Source organism: Littorina saxatilis, linkage group LG12, assembly GCF_037325665.1.
Source record: "Littorina saxatilis isolate snail1 linkage group LG12, US_GU_Lsax_2.0, whole genome shotgun sequence".
Taxonomy (NCBI): Eukaryota; Metazoa; Mollusca; class Gastropoda; order Littorinimorpha; family Littorinidae; genus Littorina; species Littorina saxatilis.
In genome coordinates, this window is record NC_090256.1 from 29,281,486 (window position 1) to 29,303,408 (window position 21,923).

The 21,923-nt window shown below is 40.0% G+C and overlaps 2 protein-coding genes across 3 annotated transcripts in view; one reads left to right on the forward strand and one right to left on the reverse strand.

Annotated features, from left to right (window-relative positions):
* The window catches only part of LOC138981686 (vacuolar protein sorting-associated protein 41 homolog), a 48,052-nt gene extending 35,032 nt beyond the window's left edge, over nt 1-13,020 (reverse strand). Inside the window, exons 1-14 of the mRNA XM_070354702.1 lie at nt 12,886-13,020; nt 10,775-10,861; nt 10,505-10,600; nt 9,412-9,495; nt 8,778-8,852; nt 7,799-7,933; nt 4,874-4,996; nt 4,332-4,393; nt 3,720-3,801; nt 2,918-2,984; nt 2,394-2,491; nt 2,012-2,144; nt 1,495-1,610; nt 702-758 (exon numbers count right to left, since the gene is read on the reverse strand). Of these exons, the coding sequence (XP_070210803.1) occupies nt 702-758; nt 1,495-1,610; nt 2,012-2,144; nt 2,394-2,491; nt 2,918-2,984; nt 3,720-3,801; nt 4,332-4,393; nt 4,874-4,996; nt 7,799-7,933; nt 8,778-8,852; nt 9,412-9,495; nt 10,505-10,600; nt 10,775-10,861; nt 12,886-12,981 (1,311 nt within the window). The 5' untranslated portion in view covers nt 12,982-13,020. The remainder of the gene's footprint in view (nt 1-701; nt 759-1,494; nt 1,611-2,011; nt 2,145-2,393; nt 2,492-2,917; nt 2,985-3,719; nt 3,802-4,331; nt 4,394-4,873; nt 4,997-7,798; nt 7,934-8,777; nt 8,853-9,411; nt 9,496-10,504; nt 10,601-10,774; nt 10,862-12,885) is intronic.
* Nucleotides 13,021-13,285: 265 nt separating this feature from the next.
* Nucleotides 13,286-21,923, forward strand: part of LOC138981688 (POU domain, class 6, transcription factor 1-like) — a 37,001-nt gene continuing 28,363 nt past the window's right edge. The window contains exons 1-2 of one of the 2 annotated variants that reach the window (XM_070354705.1): nt 13,286-13,451; nt 17,071-17,247. In XM_070354705.1, the coding sequence (XP_070210806.1) occupies nt 17,149-17,247 (99 nt within the window). In that variant the 5' untranslated portion in view covers nt 13,286-13,451; nt 17,071-17,148. The remainder of the gene's footprint in view (nt 13,452-17,070; nt 17,248-21,923) is intronic. The other variant, XM_070354704.1, reaches the window with a different exon arrangement.

Sequence of the window (21,923 nt, forward strand, 5' to 3'; positions counted from 1 at the left end):
AGATGTTAAAAGGGGGTATCACTGTAGCAAGGTGAGAAGGGATGTACACATGATGAAGATGTTAAAAGGGGGGATCACTGTAGCTAGGTGAGAAGGGCTGTACACATGATGAAGATGTTAAAAGGGGGTATCACTGTAGCAAGGTGAGAAGGGCTGTACACATGATGAAGATGCTAAAAGGGGGTATCACTGACACTGTAGCTAGGTGAGAAGGGCTGTACACATGATGAAGATGTGAAAAGGGGGTATCACTGTAGCAAGGTGAGAAGGGCTGTACACATGATGAAGATGTTAAAAGGGGGTATCACTGTAGCAAGGTGAGAAGGGCTGTACACATGATTAAGATGTTAAAAGGGGGGATCACTGTAGCAAGGTGAGAAGGGCTGTACACACGATGAAGATGTTAAAAGGGGGGAATCACTGTAGCAAGGTGAGAAGGGCTGTACACATGATGAAGATGTTAAAAGGGGGTATCACTGTAGCAAGGTGAGAAGGGCTGTACACATGATGAACATGTTAAAAGGGGGTATCACTGTAGCAAGGTGACAAGGGCTGGACACATGATGAAAATGCACAGAAAATTGTGACTTTGTCACAAATATTCAATGACTATTTTCATTTGCATAAAATGTTACACCCATCACCACTGTATACAAATTACTACCACAGAGAGATTCATCAACATCAAAGCTAAAACTTACTTCATATGAATGTGTTTTCAGCTCCTTTTCATGGTCAGAAGCACAGGCCATTGCTTCCTGAAAAGAAGATTAATACAGAATAACTTTATGTAAAAACATCTCCTTCCAAGAGATATGTTTTTCTAAAGCATAGCGTTTATCTTCATTTCCACTGTTTCAAATAAAACAAGTGTTCTGGAAACGTGTGTGCATAGAGACATAGCTAGTCAAACAAACAAATAGACAGACACATACAAAAACATGTATAAATGTACAGACACAAAAAACATACACATAAAATAGATGCAAAGACAGACACACACACACATTAAGTACATGAGATAAACCAAGTGTTTTGAAAATGATTGAAGTGTTATGAAAAATAAGTGTTAATAGAGACACTGCAAGACAGATAGACAGATAGACAGACAAGCACACAAATACAAAACACATGCACAGACAGAGAGACAGACAACACAGCCACACACTGACTAAATGAGATCAAATGAAAACAGGTGGGTTACGGGTGGAGATTTTTTCTATCTCCCAGGTCAACTTATGTGCAGACCTGCTAGTGACTTATCCCCCTTCATGTGTACATGACGCAATTACACGACCAAGTACAAAGGAAAAAGATCCTATAATTCATGTCAAATACTCAGCATGCATCCCCCTGTATCAGAGTATGACAGCCTAAATGGTTGGGTAAAAATGTCCATACATGTAAAAGCTCATTCATGCCAAGGAGTGTATCTTGGAGTTGCAGCACACGAGCACAGAAGAAGGGAAGAAGAAGAATGTAAGTGGCTGTTACCTCGTATCGTTCATGATCCATCAGCCAGGTGATGTGGTCATCCCTGTCTCGCAGCCTGGCTACAACCACGTCTTTGGGGCTCACAATGAAGAACAAATTCTCCTCCGGCATGCACTCTGCAAAACAGTAATATTACAGATTAAACAACTGACTCATGCTACCTTAACCCTGACAGAGTACAAGTAAAGACCTCATTTGCTTTCAGCTGTAGCTTTCGTAGGGAATATGATGGGACATGTTTACTTTTACATTCAATAGAATCAAACATAAAAGCACACAAAAGCACACACACATACACACATACACACACATACACACAAACAAATACATTACATCCACAGGAAATTATGTACCACATACATACTGATCAACTCATTTGAAAGCATGATCCAATGTCACTGAGAATATCAAATTTGTATGGGTAAAGAAATTCATAGACATTACCACATCTAAGATCATTTATATCACTGTCTGCAACACAGGGAGTAAGACAAGGTAAACAATTTGGCTTGCATACCTAGATGATAATCACTGATGCGATACTCCTCAAAACCTCGTATGGACAGAGCATCATTAGAGACCTCCTCATGCTTGTGCATGCCTGGGTCCAAAATTTGCAGATGAGGCCTCTTGCACACCATGCGTCCACCCTAAATGTGTAGCAAAAAGAAAAACACTGCAGTATGCACATGTTACTTCTGCCCCCATGACAGCATGCACAATGACACAGCCTTTGTGATATAGCACAGCATAATGCAAAACAATGATAATATAGTGACCCCTTAAAACTTACACACTCTTGCCCGTACACACAAACACACACACACATGCGCATGCATGTATGCACGCACACTCATACACACACACAATGCTCTAACACGCACAGAGCAAATACACACCTCCTGCTGCATACCATCCAGATCGTAGGAAAGGATGACCAAGTTCTCGCCCATGGGAGCGATCCCACACACGTAGAAATCTGTCTTGAACATGCATGCTGAAAAATATGCACCAGTACTTTCTAGTATTCATCATGCAAAAACCACACTCATTGTTCCAACCCTGAATTGCAGGTACTGCATGAAGTTAAGGGATGATGGTTATTTACTTGTTTTGCTTTGCAGAAAGGTTTTTTTCCCCTCACACACAAACAGACAAAGACACACATGCACGCACACTCATGCACACTTTGTCACACACACACACACACACACACCCACACACACACACACACCCACACACACACACACACACACACACACACACACACACACACACACACACACACACACACACACACACACACACACACACACACACACACACACACACACACACACACACACACACACACACACACACACACACACACACACACACACACTTCAAATGTTCTTTCTAGCTGAAAAGCATCCTGACTCACTGATTTCAACGTAGCGCTTTGGCAAGTCCTGGGCTTCCTGTCTTCTGTGTTCTTTCACAACACACACCTGTAGACAATTAATATCAGGGACAGCCTTCAATAACAAGCCACTGTGGGGGAAACACAACACACACCTGTAGACAATTAATATCAGGGACAGCCTTCAATAACAAGCCACTGTGGGGGAAACACAACACACACCTGTAGACAATTAATATCAGGGACAGCCTTCAATAACAAGCCACTGTGGGGGAAACACAACACACACCTGTAGACAATTAATATCAGGGACAGCCTTCAATAACAAGCCACTGTGGGGGAAACACAACACAAACAAAGCAAACTGGATTCACCTTGACAATTTGGCTCGAAAAACAGATTTACAGTATTTCTTCTCTTCTTTTTCTATTCTATATTCATTTGCCGAAAGAGCTCTTTGGGTCAAAAGTTCAAGTGAAAATGTGCATGTTGAACCAAATGTTAAGGTGAATCCAGTTTCCATTGTGTCTGTTCTTTGTTCAGTGTAAGCCTGCTAAACTGTAGATATGTTATTGTTCAGGCTTAGTCATAATTAACATTTTTGAACATAGCGTAAAGGAATTGTGCTTAAACTAAATGGAAGAGGCGAGTTACTAAAAACAAAAGTGATTTGCACAAAAACTAATATTTAAAATATAAGTTACTCATACAGGCCATACAGTCAATGCCTGTTTGAGGGTTTGAAATGTAATTATACTACATAGTGTTTGCATTGTAAAAATTCTAACAAGAGCCATTGTGTGATTCAAAATCATTTTCTAACCTTTACTCTGTCCGCCCAACCAACCAGCAAAGTCCTATCATCTTTCCAAAACAGTTGACACACATACAGCTCCGGTCGCTCACTGAAAAACACCCATCACAGGAAAAGACAGCTCAAACACATGTACAAGAAACTGCACTCACTCCAATCACACACATGAACCCATGCAAGCACGCTCGCTCGCACACACACACATACACATACAAAGAGCTTACTGCCTGTACTGAGATACAAGCATTCTTATATTTGATTGCTGACACTCGTGTCTATGCACTGCAGTAAAAACCAATGTATGCCACCATTCTCTTATACCTAGACAGAAATGTATCTATATTCTTGTTAACCACAGAAATAAAAAGTTATCATCATCACAGATCTGGACCACACAATAACAATAACAATAACAGCACTTTATTGTCCATTAAAATATTACATAAAAATGGAAATTTTTCTTCGGCACACCCTGTCTGCCTGTAAACGATTATAACAACAATTGTATAGGACGACACACATAAAACATAAAAGGGATACAATCAAATATGATATTGCACTGCTCTTAGCTTGTTAAAAACTTGTCATTTGAATCACCGCAAGCGGACGACATGCACCTACCTGTGATCCTTGTCAATACGTGTGATGAGGCATCGGCTGCTTGTGTCCCACACTCTCACACCCTTGAAAAGCATTAATTCTCTGATAAGAATAATATTGAAGTAAGCCCCTAGCCCAACAACCGAAATCAACAATTCAAAAAAAAGGTGCAGCTGTACAGCCTACATACTGTGTTCATACTCAAGAGACTGTATGGAAGATCTCCAGCCTCAAAAAGCACTGCATTTTAAGTGCAAGCTCTCTTATCCTCAAACATTCAGAAGCTAGAAAGGGGGTAAGTATTGCAGTATTAATTAAAAAAATAACAAAGAAAAGAATTCACAAGTCTTAACAATAGTAGGTCCACTACATGTTTTCACTTGTTGTAACAGTAGATACTACACTGCCTGCCCTGAAGGCCTTCCTCAGACTCTTAACACACAAACACACACTCACACACATACAAACACACACACACACACTTTCTCTCCCCCTCTCTTGACACACCCAAACACACACACACACACACACACAAACACGCACACATAAACACAAAGACTCACCATGTTATTTGCCCAGGCTAAAAACTCTCCCCTCCAGTTAATGTTGCGTACAGGTCCTTCGCCCTGATGGATGGTGGTTGTCTTGTTGCTCCTGAACAGCCCGCTCTTCTCATTCAGAACCAGCTGAGTTGGAGAAAGGCAATAGCACAGAATGGTTACACTTTGAAACAAAACAATACTTTCCACCTTAGATCTCAGCTTACAAATATCACAGATTTTAAATGAAAAAAGAAATTGTCTTTGGAGTAAAATAAAATGTCCATTTTGCAAAACCAGAAAATATTCATGGTTTTTATTAAAATTGTGTGTGCCCATTTGGGATAAAATGTTCACAGTTACAGTGTTGCTAACAGTAACAGGTTTTGCATATATATTCTGTGCAAAAAAAGTATCGCATAGTTAGTTTGATGTTTATTGACATTTCATTCTTTCGAACAAACAAGACATAAGTCTGACAGAAAAGTTTTTCAGCCTTTTCGATAGCACAGATGCATGTCTTTATTTGCTGGACTTTGCAGTTATTCATTGAGCGTGACCTTCACACAAACCAAGGTCAAAGTCAGTAACGAGTATGGCTTCCACGTGAGTCAATTACAGCCTGGCATCTCCTTGGCATGGAAGCAATGAGTCTTCGCAAAGTCTGTTGGGGAATGTTGTCCCACTCTTGCTGTAAGGCCTGGAAGAGTTGTCTCCTGTTGGGAGGGGCGTTAACTCTCGCATTGAGCTTTCTTCCCAGTTCATCCCATGCGTGTTCAATTGGGTTCAAATCTGGGGAGAGAGAGGGCCAGGGCAGAGTGTTCACGTTGTTGGCGGCCAGGAAGTTTGTGGTGAGTCTGGCGGTGTGGGGTCTGGCGTTATCATGCTGGAACTGAGCCCGTGGCGCGGCCAGGAGGGGCAGGGCGTGTGGCTGCAGAATATCCTGCACGTAGTGCTGGGCGTTCAGGCGGCCTGGAACTTCCACAAGCTGGCTCCTGCCAGTGTTGGTGATGGCCCCCTACACCATCACGCCCCAACCACCATGAGGAGGCGCCTCATCTACGCACTGCTGGTGGTAGCGCTCTCCTTGCCTCCTGTACACCCTCCTCCTGCTGTCGTGATGTTGCAGGAGAAAATAAGACTCATCGTTGAAGACAACGTGGTGCCAGTTGTTGGCAAGGGTTCACAGGAGGTGCTGGTTCGCCCACTGCATCCTGGCCTGGCAATGGCGGCGAGTCAGGACGTTGCCCCGGAGTGGCCTGTAAGCGTGTAGACCAGTTGTATGCAGGCGGTTCCGGACGGTCTGCACGGAGATGCGGCGGCCACCAGGCAGTGCCCTAGCGGTCACCGAGGCTGACTGGAACCGATGCCTGAAATGGGTGATACGGATGTAGCGATCTTGCACCTGTGTCGTCACTCTAGGTCGTCCTGACCTTGGTGCGGGAGCTGACGACCCAGTTTGTTGAAAACGGTGCCAGAGGCGAGAGATGGTGCTCTGGGACACCCGCAGGGCTCTAGCAACCTCGGATTGGCTCTGGCCTGCTTGAAGGCGGCCAAGGGCGTTCTCTCGTACTGAAGCGTTGAGTTGTGACATTTTTCATTTCCTCAGGGAATGGCCGCATCAGTCAGAATTGCTTCGCTTTTTATTGCCCAAGTTGGCACCTGAGCTCAGCTAACCTTACGCGAAATTTCGAGTGAAATCTCAAAAAAACGTGCTGTACAGGAGCACAAAACAACAACATGTGCGTTTTGGCCTCAAAATGCACATCTTGCACGTGCGCGGTGAATTTTGCTCACTCAATCGACTATCGGGTTCAACTGAACTGCAAAAGCTAGTTTCGAGGCGTTCCAATCAGAATGTTTGTCTGGAACTTACAACTATTCACCTATGCAATACTTTTTTTGCACAGTGTATATATATATGTAACACTCAGTTCGGGCTCCAGTAAGGCAAATTATGTCCGGTCAAACATAACTAATAATCAAAATATTGAAGAAGACATTATTGAGCAGGAAAAGTAGAATAAGAAGAGCAAACGCTCGATCGAGTCACTTTCGCAGTTCTGAATATTATATGAGGCATCAGATGGACAGGAAGAAATTGCTATTCACAACACAATGAGTCACGTTCACATAAAATTTGAGCCCGGTCACTTTTATAGTTTCCGAGAAAAGCCCAACGTTAAGTTGTGTGTTGCCGAACAGAAAAGGCTAGTTATCTCCCTTGTTTTTCTGATAACGTTCGTAAAAGGCTACAGATGTAAATACTTTGATGTAAAGAATAATCCTACAAAGTTTCAATCACATCCGATGAACTTTGTCAAAGATATAAAATGTCTAATTTTTCCTTTGACGCTGACCTGTGACCTTGAAAAAGGTCAAAGGTCAACGAAACCATCGTTAAAGTGTAGAGGTCATTGGAGGTCACGACTAAACAAAATATGAGCCCGATCGCTTTGATAGTTTCCGAGAAAAGTCCAACGTTAAGTTGTGTGTTGCCGAACAGAAAAGGCTAGTTATCTCCCTTGTTTTTCTGATAACGTTCGTAAAAGGCTACAGATGTAAATACTTTGATGTAAAGAATAATCCTACAAAGTTTCAATCACATCCGATGAACTTTGTCAAAGATATAAAATGTCTAATTTTTCCTTTGACGCTGACCTGTGACCTTGAAAAAGGTCAAAGGTCAACGAAACCATCGTTAAAGTGTAGAGGTCATTGGAGGTCACGACTAAACAAAATATGAGCCCGATCGCTTTGATAGTTTCCGAGAAAAGTCCAACGTTAAGGTGGTGTCTACGGACGGCCGGCCGGCCGGCCGGACAGACTAACACTGACCGATTACATAGTCACTTTTTCTCAAGTGACTCAATAATATTACGAAAAAACCCACCTCAAAACAAAGAAGATCAATATTGTATATGTATATATTTGAACTATTTCTCATACCTTCTCTTCACCGATGACAAACTGACGTCCCCTTCCCTGCTTGGTGAAGAAAGGGTCGATGCCAACAGACTTAACGGGACGATCAAAGGACACAGTCTGGTTCAGCTCTGTGCCGTACAGCCCTGCAATAATCACCTGTAGAAAAAGACCAAAACACACACACATGCAGCTTACCATGTAACTAATTTACACAAGAAAATCAACACACAACTAGCTCAGATTGGCTCCTTACAGCTATCATGGAATGGTGAATCAAAATACAGGAAAGGTTAGTTGTTTGAACATTAACTGATTAAGGTCATAGACAAAACAAAACATTCACTACTATGCCAACTTACTGATCACTGAAGTGGATAGACAAAACAAATAATTATGAGATAATAAACAAGAATGAATTAAGCTCAGTTAGGTGTTATTTTTCAATTTCAAGATGGTGAGGTGAGTCAAAGAAGAAACTTTGAAAGTCAAAGTCAATTTCGTGTTGTTATTAGTTGTTTTTTCTCATGGAATGAAATAAGCAAGAACCAACTAAACACACACCAAGCTCAGCAGCATCGATTCTATGATTATCTTACACCATGACAGAATCAGCTGAATAGTTGATCCATGATGTTTATCACAGTACAGCTATGATTATCTTACAGTTACACCATGACAGAATCAGCTGAATACTTGATACATGCTGTTCGTCGCAGTGCAGCTATAAATGTCCCCAACTCCACAAACAATCAAGTCTATTCCCAATACAGTGGGTGATGAAAGAACACTCTTGGGATCAGCCATAAGTGTACCTGCATTGCATTTGCAGTGTCCTTTTCACAACAGTTATATCTTGGTCTAGAAAACAGAAGAAGGAACAAGAGAAGGTGTCCTTTATCAGAGGTACCACTGTATTAATTTTTCATCAACACTTTAATCTACCTTTCTCAGCAATTAAACCTGACCACCCCAACCTCTTCAGTGGGGATGGGATTCTAACCTTTCCATCATCGGAACAACTGGCCAGGTACTCTCCTTTGTCATCAATGCTGATCTGATTCACGGTGGTTGTGTGCTGCAAAATATTGAAACACAAACTTTTGGATCAAAAACACAGTTCTATGCCGCAAAGCATAACAGTAAAAGAGTCGGTACCTCAAATTATATGATGATGTGCGAGTTCTTATAATACAGTAAAACTGGAACTTTTCCTAAACATGTTACATGTTGGAAGCGACAACATTTTAGAGATAAGTCACAGTACCTTTCACCATCAATCTTTGTCTCTTGTGTATCATGATTGTCCACTTTAAAGATCGATATGTCAAAGTTCTTCTGATTGTTTCATTTTGTCTATAATTAAATGTTCCATAACTTGAACTTTTCTTTGTGTTTTTTAATTCTTGATTTCGGAACGTTAGCAGTCTATCTGTTTTAGATTTGTCCTGAAAGGTCTCCACAAACAGCCGCGTACACAACTCAAAAAATATTCATAATAACCAGGAGAAAATCAAGCATATTGACAATATGTATTATCAAAGCATACATATGGTATGCACATACACACAGAATGCAGAAATGGGTTCACATGCACATGTATACACATGCACACACACATACGAAATGATACTTACAGCCATGATCTCTTTGTCACGGATATTGTTGCCAGTGTGGTCTAAGATGAAGATCATTCCCCAGTGTGTGCCCAATGCAAGGAACTGAATGCAAGACACATTTAGAAAAAAAAAGGGTGTTGTATGAATTTGGCATTTGGGAAACAATACAATTAAACAAAAAAAGACCAAAAATAGAATATAGCACACAGCACTAAGACAGTTAAAGCCTTGTTTTTTTAGATTACTGCCTTTCACGCCTGGTGGCGTGTAGGGCAGCGACAAAGGAAAAGCCTTGTTGATGGTAAAAAAAAAAAGTCGCGTAAAACAAAATTAATACTTTTAGTCAAACTCACAGAATGAAACTGAATGCACTGCAATTTGTTTTCACCAAGACAATAGGTTTGTCCATACAAGAAAGCGCTGACACATTCAAAGTGACCTGGTGATCGCTTGAAGTGACAGCCAGCATAGCTCAGTAGTGCTTGCGCATAACAGGAAAGTGTGCTTTTCTTTATTATGTTTGAACTTTCTGAGCTTGTTTTTAATCCAAACAAAACATATCCATATATTTTTGGATTCAGGTAACATTTGGCAAAGAATAAGATTAAATCATATTTGAATCTATTACTAATTTTTTTTAATTTCAGAATTTTCAGATTTTTGATGACCAAACTCGGGAAAAAATTGGTCTGGGGATATCACCTGAAAGAATTTTTATGTAATGTTTCATGAAGATTGGTACAATTGTTTTCTTGGAATCGCTCTACCCACACACACACATACATACACCAACGCTCTCATCTCGGTTCCCAGTCTATGTTAAAATATAGAAATTTAGGCAGTTAGAAACAAACTGAAGAGTAACAGCTGAAGCATCAGCCATTAAATATTATGCAAGTGGCTTGACAAGCATAATTCGAGGGGCCCTCTAATGACAGAACACCTTCCAACCACGGCCACCTTTGTTTGTAGACCCTGCCTTACATGGAAAAAGACATGAGCAGTAAAAAGAGATCTCTATAATTTCAATATTCCTGGCAATTTTAAAATAAATATTATCACAAAGTGAAACAAAACAATTGACCATTGAAAGGGTCAGAAAAATGTTTACCTTTGTGTGGACAGCGATACAGCTGGCAGCATCCTTGCTCAGTATTGCAGTCAGGTCGTTGGCAATGCGCTCATACTTCAGTTTTGGCTCTACTTCCTGTGGGGAAAAATCAAAACATTACACCTTACTTTGCTGGTAACTAAAAGTATAAACTTTATATACGAAAGTGTTGCCTTATCAATATCACTCACACTTTAATACAATGAATATGAAGGAAAACAAAGTTAAAGTAGTTTTTTAGTGTGCTGAATTGCAATGATTCGTTTTTACCTCTTCTGATTCACTTTCGTCTTCATCATCCATTTCATCCTCATCCTCCTCTTCTTCCATCTCCTTTGTATCTTCTCTTCCTTCCATCTGAAACAAAAAGATGCTACACATACCAAAGTGTATTGCACAGCAAATTTCAACAGAAGATAGAAACAGCATAAACAACTGAGTGATAATAATCAAATATGTGCCTGAAAGAAGCACCAAATAACCCAGAGAAGGCATATTATTGAAACACAGTTAGGTCATGTTAAACTTCAATTGTGACAACAAATATTGTCTAGCTTTTCTTTTATGATCATCCATCAGTTGTTTTCTGTCAATCTGTTTGCCAAAGTCTTTTGACCATACAAGCAATACTTGCAAAGTGTACAGACCCTGCACATTTCAAGTATAACCTGTGTTAGAGACTTAATCTGACTGTACCTCCAGCATCTCGGCTATCAGTGTAGCTGATTGGCTCTTTTGGGACATGATATGAAGCTATTTTTTCCCTCTGTTTCTGCATTAATATTTTGGGTGATGGGTGTCAAAAGAGGGGGTATCATGAAAAATCCAGGTATAGTTTGTGGTGGACAACAAGTTTCATTTCACCCTCAATTTAAATTTGTCATTAAAAAATAACTAGTGCTTATTCAATATCGTTCCCAGAATGAGATGATAATGTTGAGGTCTGATTTGGACATGGAGTGAAAAACATATGTACGGGCTAAAATAAATGTGTCGGATCTGATGAGAAGACCTTCATGTCAAAACCATCAAATGGTTGACAGAACAAGGGTCTGACACTCTGAGTGCTTATAACCAGTGTGCTTATAACCCGGTCAGAACAACACGTCAGAGCAAATAAGTATGCATCAGTGACCAAAGACCGAGGCCTGAGAATAACACTGCTTATTAGCAAAACACACAGGTTATAAGCACTCGGAGTGTATACAGGGGTCAGAATCTTGTATACTCCAGCGTTAACTTCCGGTCATGAAGTGAATTTGCCATTCGACACCACTTTGGATAGAAACGCAGAGCAGTTGATTATAACTTACAAAGAAACGAAAACAATCTGATGCTGCACAGCCTTTGCTGTAACGTAGATTACATTCTCATGATGTACTTAAATTAAAAGACCAGACACTGAACCGCATCAACGTTGCGCATATGCCTTATCGGCCCTGCAACATATAAATCCAGATCCAGATCACTCCGAGCGTCATTCGACGCCATTTTGCGGAAGTCCATACGTCGGACTGATTTTTCATTGGCTACTTCCTTAGGGGGCATTTCATTGGTTACAGATTTGTAACAGAGCTTTTCATTGTCGGAGTGTATACAGACCCATCGATCCTGTATACACTCGGAGTGCATATAGCCTTTGCCTTAGCTAAACTGTTTGTTATTCAAATTGGCTCAGTTTTTCTGCATTTTAATTGTGTCCATGTGTAACTTACAAAACATCGCATTTTGCCCATTTAAAAGCGGCACTGGTGAGCAAATAAGTGCAATGATTGGTGTACATAAAGTTAGAAATACCCAAATCTCTGACCACCGTTCACCTTTTCCCAAAACACATTGAATTTATGTGGTTTAGGTGACACAGATAAAGGTATTGTCTTTACGCTGATGTAACATGTTATTGGAGACTTTCTGCTTCATGATTTTATTCTCTTGTGCTGAAACTGAAAGCAGTTCCTTCTTCTTCTTCTTCTACATACAGAGGGAATCCCTATACAGCGCAATTATCCTTAGCTAGACTATATCATCGATATATCTTAATCAAGTTAATGGTGTGACATAACATTTTTTATCGTACGTACGGAAGAGAGCGCACTTTGTCATGTCCTACATTATGCGACAAGTACCCAACCCTGAATGTACAATACTATGCTGACCAGTGTAGTTTCGTTTGACCAGTGACAGATCATAGAGCTCTGTGAGTGCGATATATATTTCGATTTTTTTCTCTTCTTTCCTTTTACTGACATCTAAAAAGCTGTTTTAAAAATATTTAATCAAACAGAAATCAGCCCTCTGTAAACTTTATCATAAAAGCTTTAATTAAGCGCTTTCATCACAAAACATTAGTACTTCGCTAACTGTTTTCTGTGGACACACACCTTTGAAGACTGCGCCGCCATTTTGATCGTCTTCCAAGTCACATGACATGCTGCACAAAGCTTAAATTTATAATCTGTGCAAAATTCAGGCAACATACTTTTAATTCTACGGTTAGTGAGTCCCGCAGACTATGGCTTTGCATTAGAGAATTAGTTGCATGCTTTACATTAAGCAAAAAGTAAATTTGCAGAAAGAAACATCATTGTTTTATTTTTAGTCAAAGGGAGCCACAAAAACACAATTGTTGTAAATAATAGTTGACCATAAAAAAACAAACGGGGTGTGTAATTTGCAAGAACATTTTATTTAAACACCAAAACAATTAGCAGAATACAAAAATACTAACAACGTAAGTTCTAATGACGCACTTGATGCCGAATCTCCAATAATGGTGAAAGAATTTTAAAACGAAATGACTGCTCCCTCAGTTTGGCTCGAGAATCTTGAAATTGGACCCTACAGTCTGTGCCCAAAAATAGAAAACATCCTTCCGCTTGGAAGCCATTTGTAGGTTGGCTTCATTGTTATCATCGTTGGAGTCTCCTCGTTTGGGTCAAGTTCGGTGGTAAGTAGGAGGTACAGTTCTAAATTTATGTATGGATATCAACGATTATCATAATTTATTAAAACCTGCGTCTGTTCTGGAAGATTGCCTGGCGATCCATGATTTTCACTGGTTCTAGCGATCCATGGAAGCAGACGAGAACGAAGATGATCGTTGGTTTTGTTCTGCGACAGTGAATTCTGAATATTTTCCTGACTTTACTGTCTTCATCGGTAAGTGAGTGATGCCGGCATTGTGACACAGATAAATAAAACTGTATTTATTAGCATAATTTATCAATAAGATGCTGTGACTCGCTGCGATCACTGCCATTTTCCGAGTGCAACGATCAATAGTGCGAAGGAAATCCTAAGCACAGCAGTAGAACGTATTCTGCTGTTTATCAGCAGTACGTTCTAATAGCAACTTTTTTTTACACCTCTGCGATTTGAAGTGAACCGCTTCTTATATATTCGCTGTGCTGTGCCATGTGACATTTCCACATGACATGCAAAGTAGCGTGATTATCATAATAGCTGCTAAATACATTATTTTTAGGATGCACCGTTTTCTCCATAATCATGCATTATATAACTTTTCTTCATTGAGAATGTTTGATTGAACTTTGAAGTAAATAATACAATTTGACAAAGTTAGGTTGTACACATATTTTCCTTTTATGGTCTCAAACATTACAGTTAATTACTAAATTGGATATGGTAGACCATTTGTTTTGTACATTTTTATTTATTGCATAAAATTATTTTCAAGAAATGTATTTAATTATTTTCTTTTGTTCTTTTGATTTTTAATAGTATATATTATTACATATATATATATGAATCATGATACTAACTCAGTCACAGTGAAATCATTTAAATATGTTTGCGACAATGCAAGGCATTTTTTTAATTAAGTTTTTTATTACTGATTTCACACACATCATATTTAAGTGTTTTTATTTAACTAATAACAAAATACTTACCAAATGATGCACCATAACCAGTCTGAGACACTCAGAGTGTTAAGCACATATAATAATTATTATTTGGCAAACAGTATACATCTGTAAAATGTATCCTATAATTTAGTTTTTAAAGTGATAAGATTTTTAACTTGATTTTGGTATATTTTTTTGTTTATAATACATAAAATTAATTCATGCCAAAAGATCAAAAGAAGTTATGTCTGAAATGCAAAAATATGATTAATATTTTATGAGCTTTTGACTAGATTTGTCTTATTCTTACTCTTAGTCTTTGGTCTCAGAGTCAGATGAGATCTGATTATTTGACTGTATACATTTTTCATTATGATTTTTTTTTTAAAGTCAAATTATAACTTAGAGAAACTGGAAGTAAACTAACTTTTATTGCTGGCATATATTTACATTTCTTGTATGAACATTATTTTTGTTGACAGTCTGTACAGGTTTCTCCTACTTGTACCCCATGGGTATAAAAAAAACAACCTTGTATTTGACATTAATGCTAAGCACCTGACCTAGTGTTTTTGTTAGAGAAAAAGTAATGTTTTCCATTAATAATGAATGGAGACAGGCAGAGTAATATTATTTCCCTTGGTCATGACATGGGCCTCCCAATGGCTGTTGAAACAGTCGGTTGCTATGGCAACTCTGGTAGGCATTTATTGATTTTTCTCCTAATAGAGATTATTTTGGGCCAGCACTGTCCTGAAGGGACTGGCTGGCTGCATAAATGGAGGCTGCTGTGCTACTGCTGGACAGAATGTGAGAAGGAATTTGCAATAGCTGAGACTGTGAGTGTGAGAGACACAAGCAGGCAGACACACAGTCTCTGATCTGTAAAACAAACTTACTTAAATAAGGGTTGCCCTGAACATGTTTACAGCTCAGTTCTTCTCTGGTTGTTACACGTGTTTGTTCAGCAGATTAAATTTTAAGGTCCTTATTTGGTGGCTATCTCAATATCTGTCTGTTAGTCTGTCCTATGCCCACCCCCACCCCACCCCCCTCTCCAAATAAAATAAAAGCCTTAGATCTAGCTCACTCAACTACCCAGTTCCCGTTTGTATACTCTTTCTGTGTACCAATCAAATTCTAATTTTTATTACAAGTTGGACAGTTAGTGTGAATCTATCTGGATAGAGTGCACTCTGTTTAGAAATTAGATGTGAATTTTAGTGAAATTAGTATCTGAAAACATGTGACAGACGTAGATTGATAGTAATTCAAGACGGGTGCAGTGGCGTGGTGGTAAGACGTCGGCCTCCTTATCGAGAGGTCGTGAGTTCGAATCCCAGTCTGGTGGGTTAAGAGTGGAGATTTTTCCGATCTCACAGGTCAACTTATGTGCAGACTTGCCCGTGACTTAACCCCCTTCGTGTGTACACGCAAGCACAAGACCAAGTGCGCACGGAAAAGATCTTGTAATCCATGTCAGAGTTCGGTGGGTTATAGAAACACAAAAATACCCAGCATGCCTTTCCCAAAATCGGCGTATGCTGCCTGAATGGCGGGGTAAAAACGGTCATACACGTAAAAAATCCGCTCGTGCTAAACACATGCGTGAATCTTTTTGCTAGGTTTATTTTCAAAGATATTTTCAATAAGAGTACAATAATAGTAACTAATCCGTGTTTTTAAGCATACAACATCAGACAATATTTTATGTTTCTATTTAAGCATGCTACCTTCAGATGAATACATGTAGTAACGCCAGATGTGTTGATGAAGAATTTCGGTTTGGTGGTATATAATATGCTGATAGCCCACTTTCCTCCATACCTCGCTTTGCTCCTGAGACATGTCCCCAGGGAAAGGCTGTTGTATGAAGCTATTGATTGCATTACACATGCTTGATTGCTGCATGCATGTATCCGGCCCAGCAAGTGCATGGATTTATAAGCATGGTTATAGTGGTGGAGCACACTCCGCCCCATTCTGGTTCCCTCCCAGTCCCACAGTCATCAGCTCTCAAGTCCTCCTTCAGCTGCCGGCATACATTATGTCTTCAGAGGTTTCTACCCATTAATTTGTTTACCTCCCCTTTGAGACAGCGTCCTATTGATTTCCCCCTTGTCCTCTAATCACACAGGCCTAGCCAGCCCTGCACACTGTACAGTACTGGTTGCTGTGCTAAGGCATGCCGCTCAGATTCAGATTTAGGCCTGATGAATTTGTGGCCAATAACTGATGACAGAGTATCGGGTGGCAATCTGGGGACCCTGTGTAGCTCTGCCAAGGCTGGGTTAGTGCTGCGTGCGTATGCCAGGCTCTACAGCTTGCTGCTGCTGTGTCGTGCTGCACGGTGCCGGGCTACCAGGCGACAGCATTGGCACGAGCACCCTCAGACAGCCACTCCCCTGCTCCTTCCGCCAGCCTCAATTGGATATTACAATGTCGGCCTCTTCTACCCATTATAATAATCACTCGCGTCTATAAAATATTCACATTAGTCACCAGCAAAAATCAATAAGCCTCAGAAAAGTTTGTTTGGGGTGATCCGATGGAAGTTTAAGTTTTCCAGATTGGGGTGTTGTTGTGTGAAAAAGGTGGCCCCAAAGCACCAGAAAACGGTACTTTTGCAGCCTCTCCACCGCCACGATCAATGAAAAGCAATGTTATTGGCAGCCGGGTCTTTTCTCTTGCTGTGAGCAGGCAGCCACGAGTTGATGCCCGGGCTGCGTCGGACATAAACCTGTAGCTTCCACTCCTGTCGGGCCTCCTTGCTCCACCATGGACACAGACTCCAATGACGGAACCAGTCCAGAGACTCTGAATGGCGAAACGAAGCCGGATGCAGCCAAGCTTGCCCAGACCGCCATCATCAAGCAGGTAGGTGTCTTCCTGATGCGCACTTTCTCCATCTTGTTTCTCTGCCTGCCGCTGCCAGTCTCTCTTTCTCGTGGCAACCGCAAGACCTCGTGTTTCCACGCAGGTACATAATAGCATCTTATGCAGGTAATAATGATCTCTCATTAACAAATCTATGTTAATCATATGAAATGAGGTGGCTTCACTTTCCTGTATGGCTACTGGTGCCTGTTGAAGCCAGGAAAATGTATTTGGTGCCCAGAGAAGTGGATTTGGATGGAGGGTGTAGTTTTGGGGGACAGACTGGACGTGGAGAGATGGAAGCTAAGTGTGCAGAAAGTGAAAGCTTGTTGGTTGTTGCGGAAGAGCTTTTTGTTTGCAGGTGAGCTCGTTTTCAGTGGCCTTCTTATGAAGAATTGAAAATGCAGATGGAACAGCAGAGTAGTTGCTGTGAGTTTGAAATATAAAAAGTACTGTAAGACATTTTTTATCTGTTCAACAAAAGCTACAGTAATCTGTTACTGTTAGTAAATATAGACAGAATGATCATGATTAAAGGAAAAATATCTTTCTTCTAATACTGACTCACTTTTAGAAGGCCGAGCTGCTTTGATGAACTAGAAGTGTCCATGGCATTGATTTTGTTTTGTGTGTTTGACACAGAGAGGCATTACATGGATGGAGAGAGTGCATTTGGCATGAATGGTTTATTGATATTTGGCGGGCACACATTTCACATGCAAGCCTAATCAGGTTGTCCATTGATTTTTGTCTGGGAGGGTAGGTGGCTGAGAGTAGAATTGTTTGTAACTGACATGTTGCCACCTCCTCCAGCAAGGAGTAGTGCACTTGTCACATTTTCAGCTTCTTTTTTTTCTTATGCATTTTATTTCCTTGCTGTGTCAAGTATGTGTGTGTGTTCTTGGGTGGGATGGAGAAGATGATTTAAACTTTTGCACTGAAACATTTGTGTATATATATATATACTGTACTTGCAGATACGCAGACACACATAAATTCACACACTGTTTCTGTTCCTTGTTTTCTCCTCTGCATTCCCACGGTTAAAGGCTAAAGAAACTGAGATAGCAAAGTTTTGTTATAATAGATATATGTATCCCTCCTATTCCTAGTCTTACTCTGTTAGATGTTAAAAAAGTCAAAATAAATAAAAAATAAATGTAATACTAAAGGATGAATATCTTGAGGCCTTGTTCATCCCTCCATCCTAGTTTTGCAACTGAACATTCACTTCCAGCCGATGGCTTTGGTCTTAACCTGAAAATGTGATACATTATGTACTTTAAAAAGTACTATGCATTATATTTGTGATACTTGAACAAAATAAATTTTGGTGCAAAATCTTGAAGTAGTGTTAACGTTTATTACAACAACAATGACAAAGGGGATATCAACCAAAGAGAATAGGGCTAGGAGGTTTCTACTTCTACATCAGTACCTGTAACTAATCAGCACCCCCCGCGGGTTGGGGGGAAAAATTTACCCGATGCTCCCCAGCATGTCGTAAGAGGCGACTAACGGATTCTGTTTCTCCTTTTACCCTTGTTAAGTGTTTCTTGTATAGAATATAGTCAATGTTTGTAAAGATTTTAGTCAAGCAGTATGTAAGAAATGTTAAGTCCTTTGTACTGGAAACTTGCATTCTCCCAGTAAGGTCATATATTGTACTACGTTGCAAGCCCCTGGAGCAATTTTTTGATTAGTGCTTTTGTGAACAAGAAACAATTAACAAGTGGCTCTATCCCATCCCCCCCTTTCCCCGTCGCGATATAACCTTGAACGGTTGAAAACGACGTTAAACACCAAATAAAGAAAGAAAGAAAGAACTAATCAGCAGACCACGTTTCATCCAGTGGTATTGACCTTGAACAGAAGTGAATTCCTGGCACAATCTTCATGTCATGATAATGCATTGTATGTACTTAATTTACTGAAAAACTTCTATTACTATTGGACTAGAAGTACAACACCGGATGAACAGATTGTAGATGGACACCAAAGAAAAACAACATTGGCCCTAAGTGGTTGGCTTGGGGCCCTGACATAAAGGGGAGATCTATAGAACTAAAACCAAAGAATGTATGCCTAATATACACACCGTTTATTTCATCATATAGATCTATAAATGTAGTTAGTTGCTGAAGAAGTCAAAAATATTGCAGTTATCGCATTTCACAGATGTAGAGGTTACATGCCGAGCCTCAGTGATTATTGATAATAATGGTCGAAAAGCGAGCTTTTTCATGACCGCGAACTGAGACCATTATTTTTAATATTCACTAAGACGAGGTATGTAACCTCTTTTATTCCCCCCTCTGCTTCTTTACCTCTATAAACTTGTAGAGCTAGTTATTTTTCGATAATGACCCAGCAACCAAACAAATAACCAGCCAGCAACAGCCTGAATCCTCGATAGTGCAATGGGTTGAGAAGCTGTTCTGTTTCGGTACTACTTTTGCGACTGAAAAGTTCCGAACGCTCTATACGTACGAAGTATACATCTCTGGAGCAAACAATACAAACATACCGCATTTAAATTAACAACTACAGGCCTGAACACATGAATCTCCATATAAAATCCATGAGTTCGGTTGTTTTCTGAATCTAGATCTGCCGTGCACAAACGTTAATCACAAGCAAATTCCCAAGGCAAGTAACTCATACTTTGTCTAGCGACAAGAGTGGTTCCCCTTCTTTTCACTCAGTTTCTTCGACAACACTGACTGCAATCCGACGGTCAGTTTTCAACAATATTTCATTTTATAAACAGATCACACGCAACCAAATGCACACATCTCATCAATTTAAACAACATAAAGCGGTTTCATACACTATTTTCCCCAGAAAACTGAACTTCATACAGTAATTAACGTTGGAACACGGGTGCAAAAGTTCGTCTGCTAGTCCCATTTGACGAAAGAACATTATCCTAAGCGATACTAAAACATAAACAGAACACACAATATTTGCCTTTACCGCCACAGCAGAATAACAGCATATCTGTGTACTTGATTTTAGTTCAAAACAGGGAAACTGACAAGAAGTGTTAACAGAATGGAATGATTTGCACGGAACTATACAACCGGGCATTAATCGATCGCCTGCGCAGGTTGACTGGTTGAGTGATTCGGATTCGATCAAACTAACGCACAAAAGCTCCTGTTTTCTTTGAATAACTGAAGAAAGGAGGAATAAAGAGGTTACACACCTCGTCTCAGTTCGCGGTCATGAAAAAGCTCGCTAAAGCTCGCATTTTTCATGATCCGCTAACTTCGACCATTATTTTTGATAATCACTGAGACTCGGCATATAACCTCTACTTATTCCTCCTTTCTTCAGTTATTCAAAGAAAAGAGGAGTTTTGGTGCGAAAGTTTGATCGAATCCTATTCACCCAGACGATTGAATAATGCGCGGTTGTATAGTTCCGTGAAAATCATTCAATTCTGTTAACACTTCTTGTCAGTTTCCCTGTTTTGGACTAAAATCAAGTACACAGTTATGTTGTTATTCTGCTGTGGCGGTAAAGGCAGATAGTGTGTGTTCTGTTCATGTTTTGGTATCGCTCAGGAAATGTTCTTTCCTCGAATGTGACTAGCAGACGAAGTTTTACACCCGTGTTCCAACGTTAAAAACTTTATGTAATTCAGTTTTCTGGGGCAAAATAGTGTATGAAACTGCTGCATGTTCTTTAAATTGATTAGATGTTTGCATTTGATTGCGTGTGATCTGTTTATAAAATGAAATATTGTTAAAAACTGACCGTCGGATTGCAGTCTCTTGTCGATGCAGCCAAAATCTGAAAGGGGAACCACTCGTGTCGCTAGACAAAGTATGAGAGTTACTTGCCTTGGAATCTTGCTAGCGATAAACGATTGTGCACGGCAGATCTGAATTCAGAAAACAACCGAACTCATGGATTTTATATTGAGATTCATGTGTTCAAGCCTGTAGTAGCTGGTTTAAATCCGGTATGGTTGTATTGTTTGCTCCAGAAATGTATATTTTGTACATTAGAGTGTTCTGAACTTTTGAGTCGCAAAAAGTAGATCCACAATGTGTACATTCTCTACCCATGAGCTATCGAGGATTCAGGCCCGTTGTTGGGTAAGTGATTTTGGTTGTTGGGTAAGTTACCGAAAAATAACTAGCCCTACAAGTTTACAGAGAGAAAGAAGCAGAGGGGGAATAAACACTGATCTCATACCTCTGAAGATGGCAAGCAGAAAGAGAACTGGTTGTCCATTCACAATGGTGACTGAGCCCTTCTTGTGGATTTACAGTTTATATTTGTGTGCCTAGTGAACATTAACAAGTGTGTAGCATTGTGAAGGCTTTCAGCCAAGGGTAGCAGGAAAAGCATTTATAGTTCAGGGTAGTTTCGGCAATGAAATTGCATGGGAACTGCGGAAAGGGATTAGCTATCCATTACCTCTGAAATCTAATTTGGTAAGACTAAGACTAAGAGTATGCTTTCCTTGACAGTGCTTCACTTGACCTGCCCAACCATTCCCAAAATACCTTAAAATTGACAGATTCCCTGTCTTCTTGTATTGTTTTATTGCAAAGAATCTGTATAACTATCTTCATAAGAAGTTTACAGTGAACTGCTTAACATTGTAAGTATTTTATGAAACAACCTTTCCAAATTACAAAATAAAGGAATAGGAGATGACG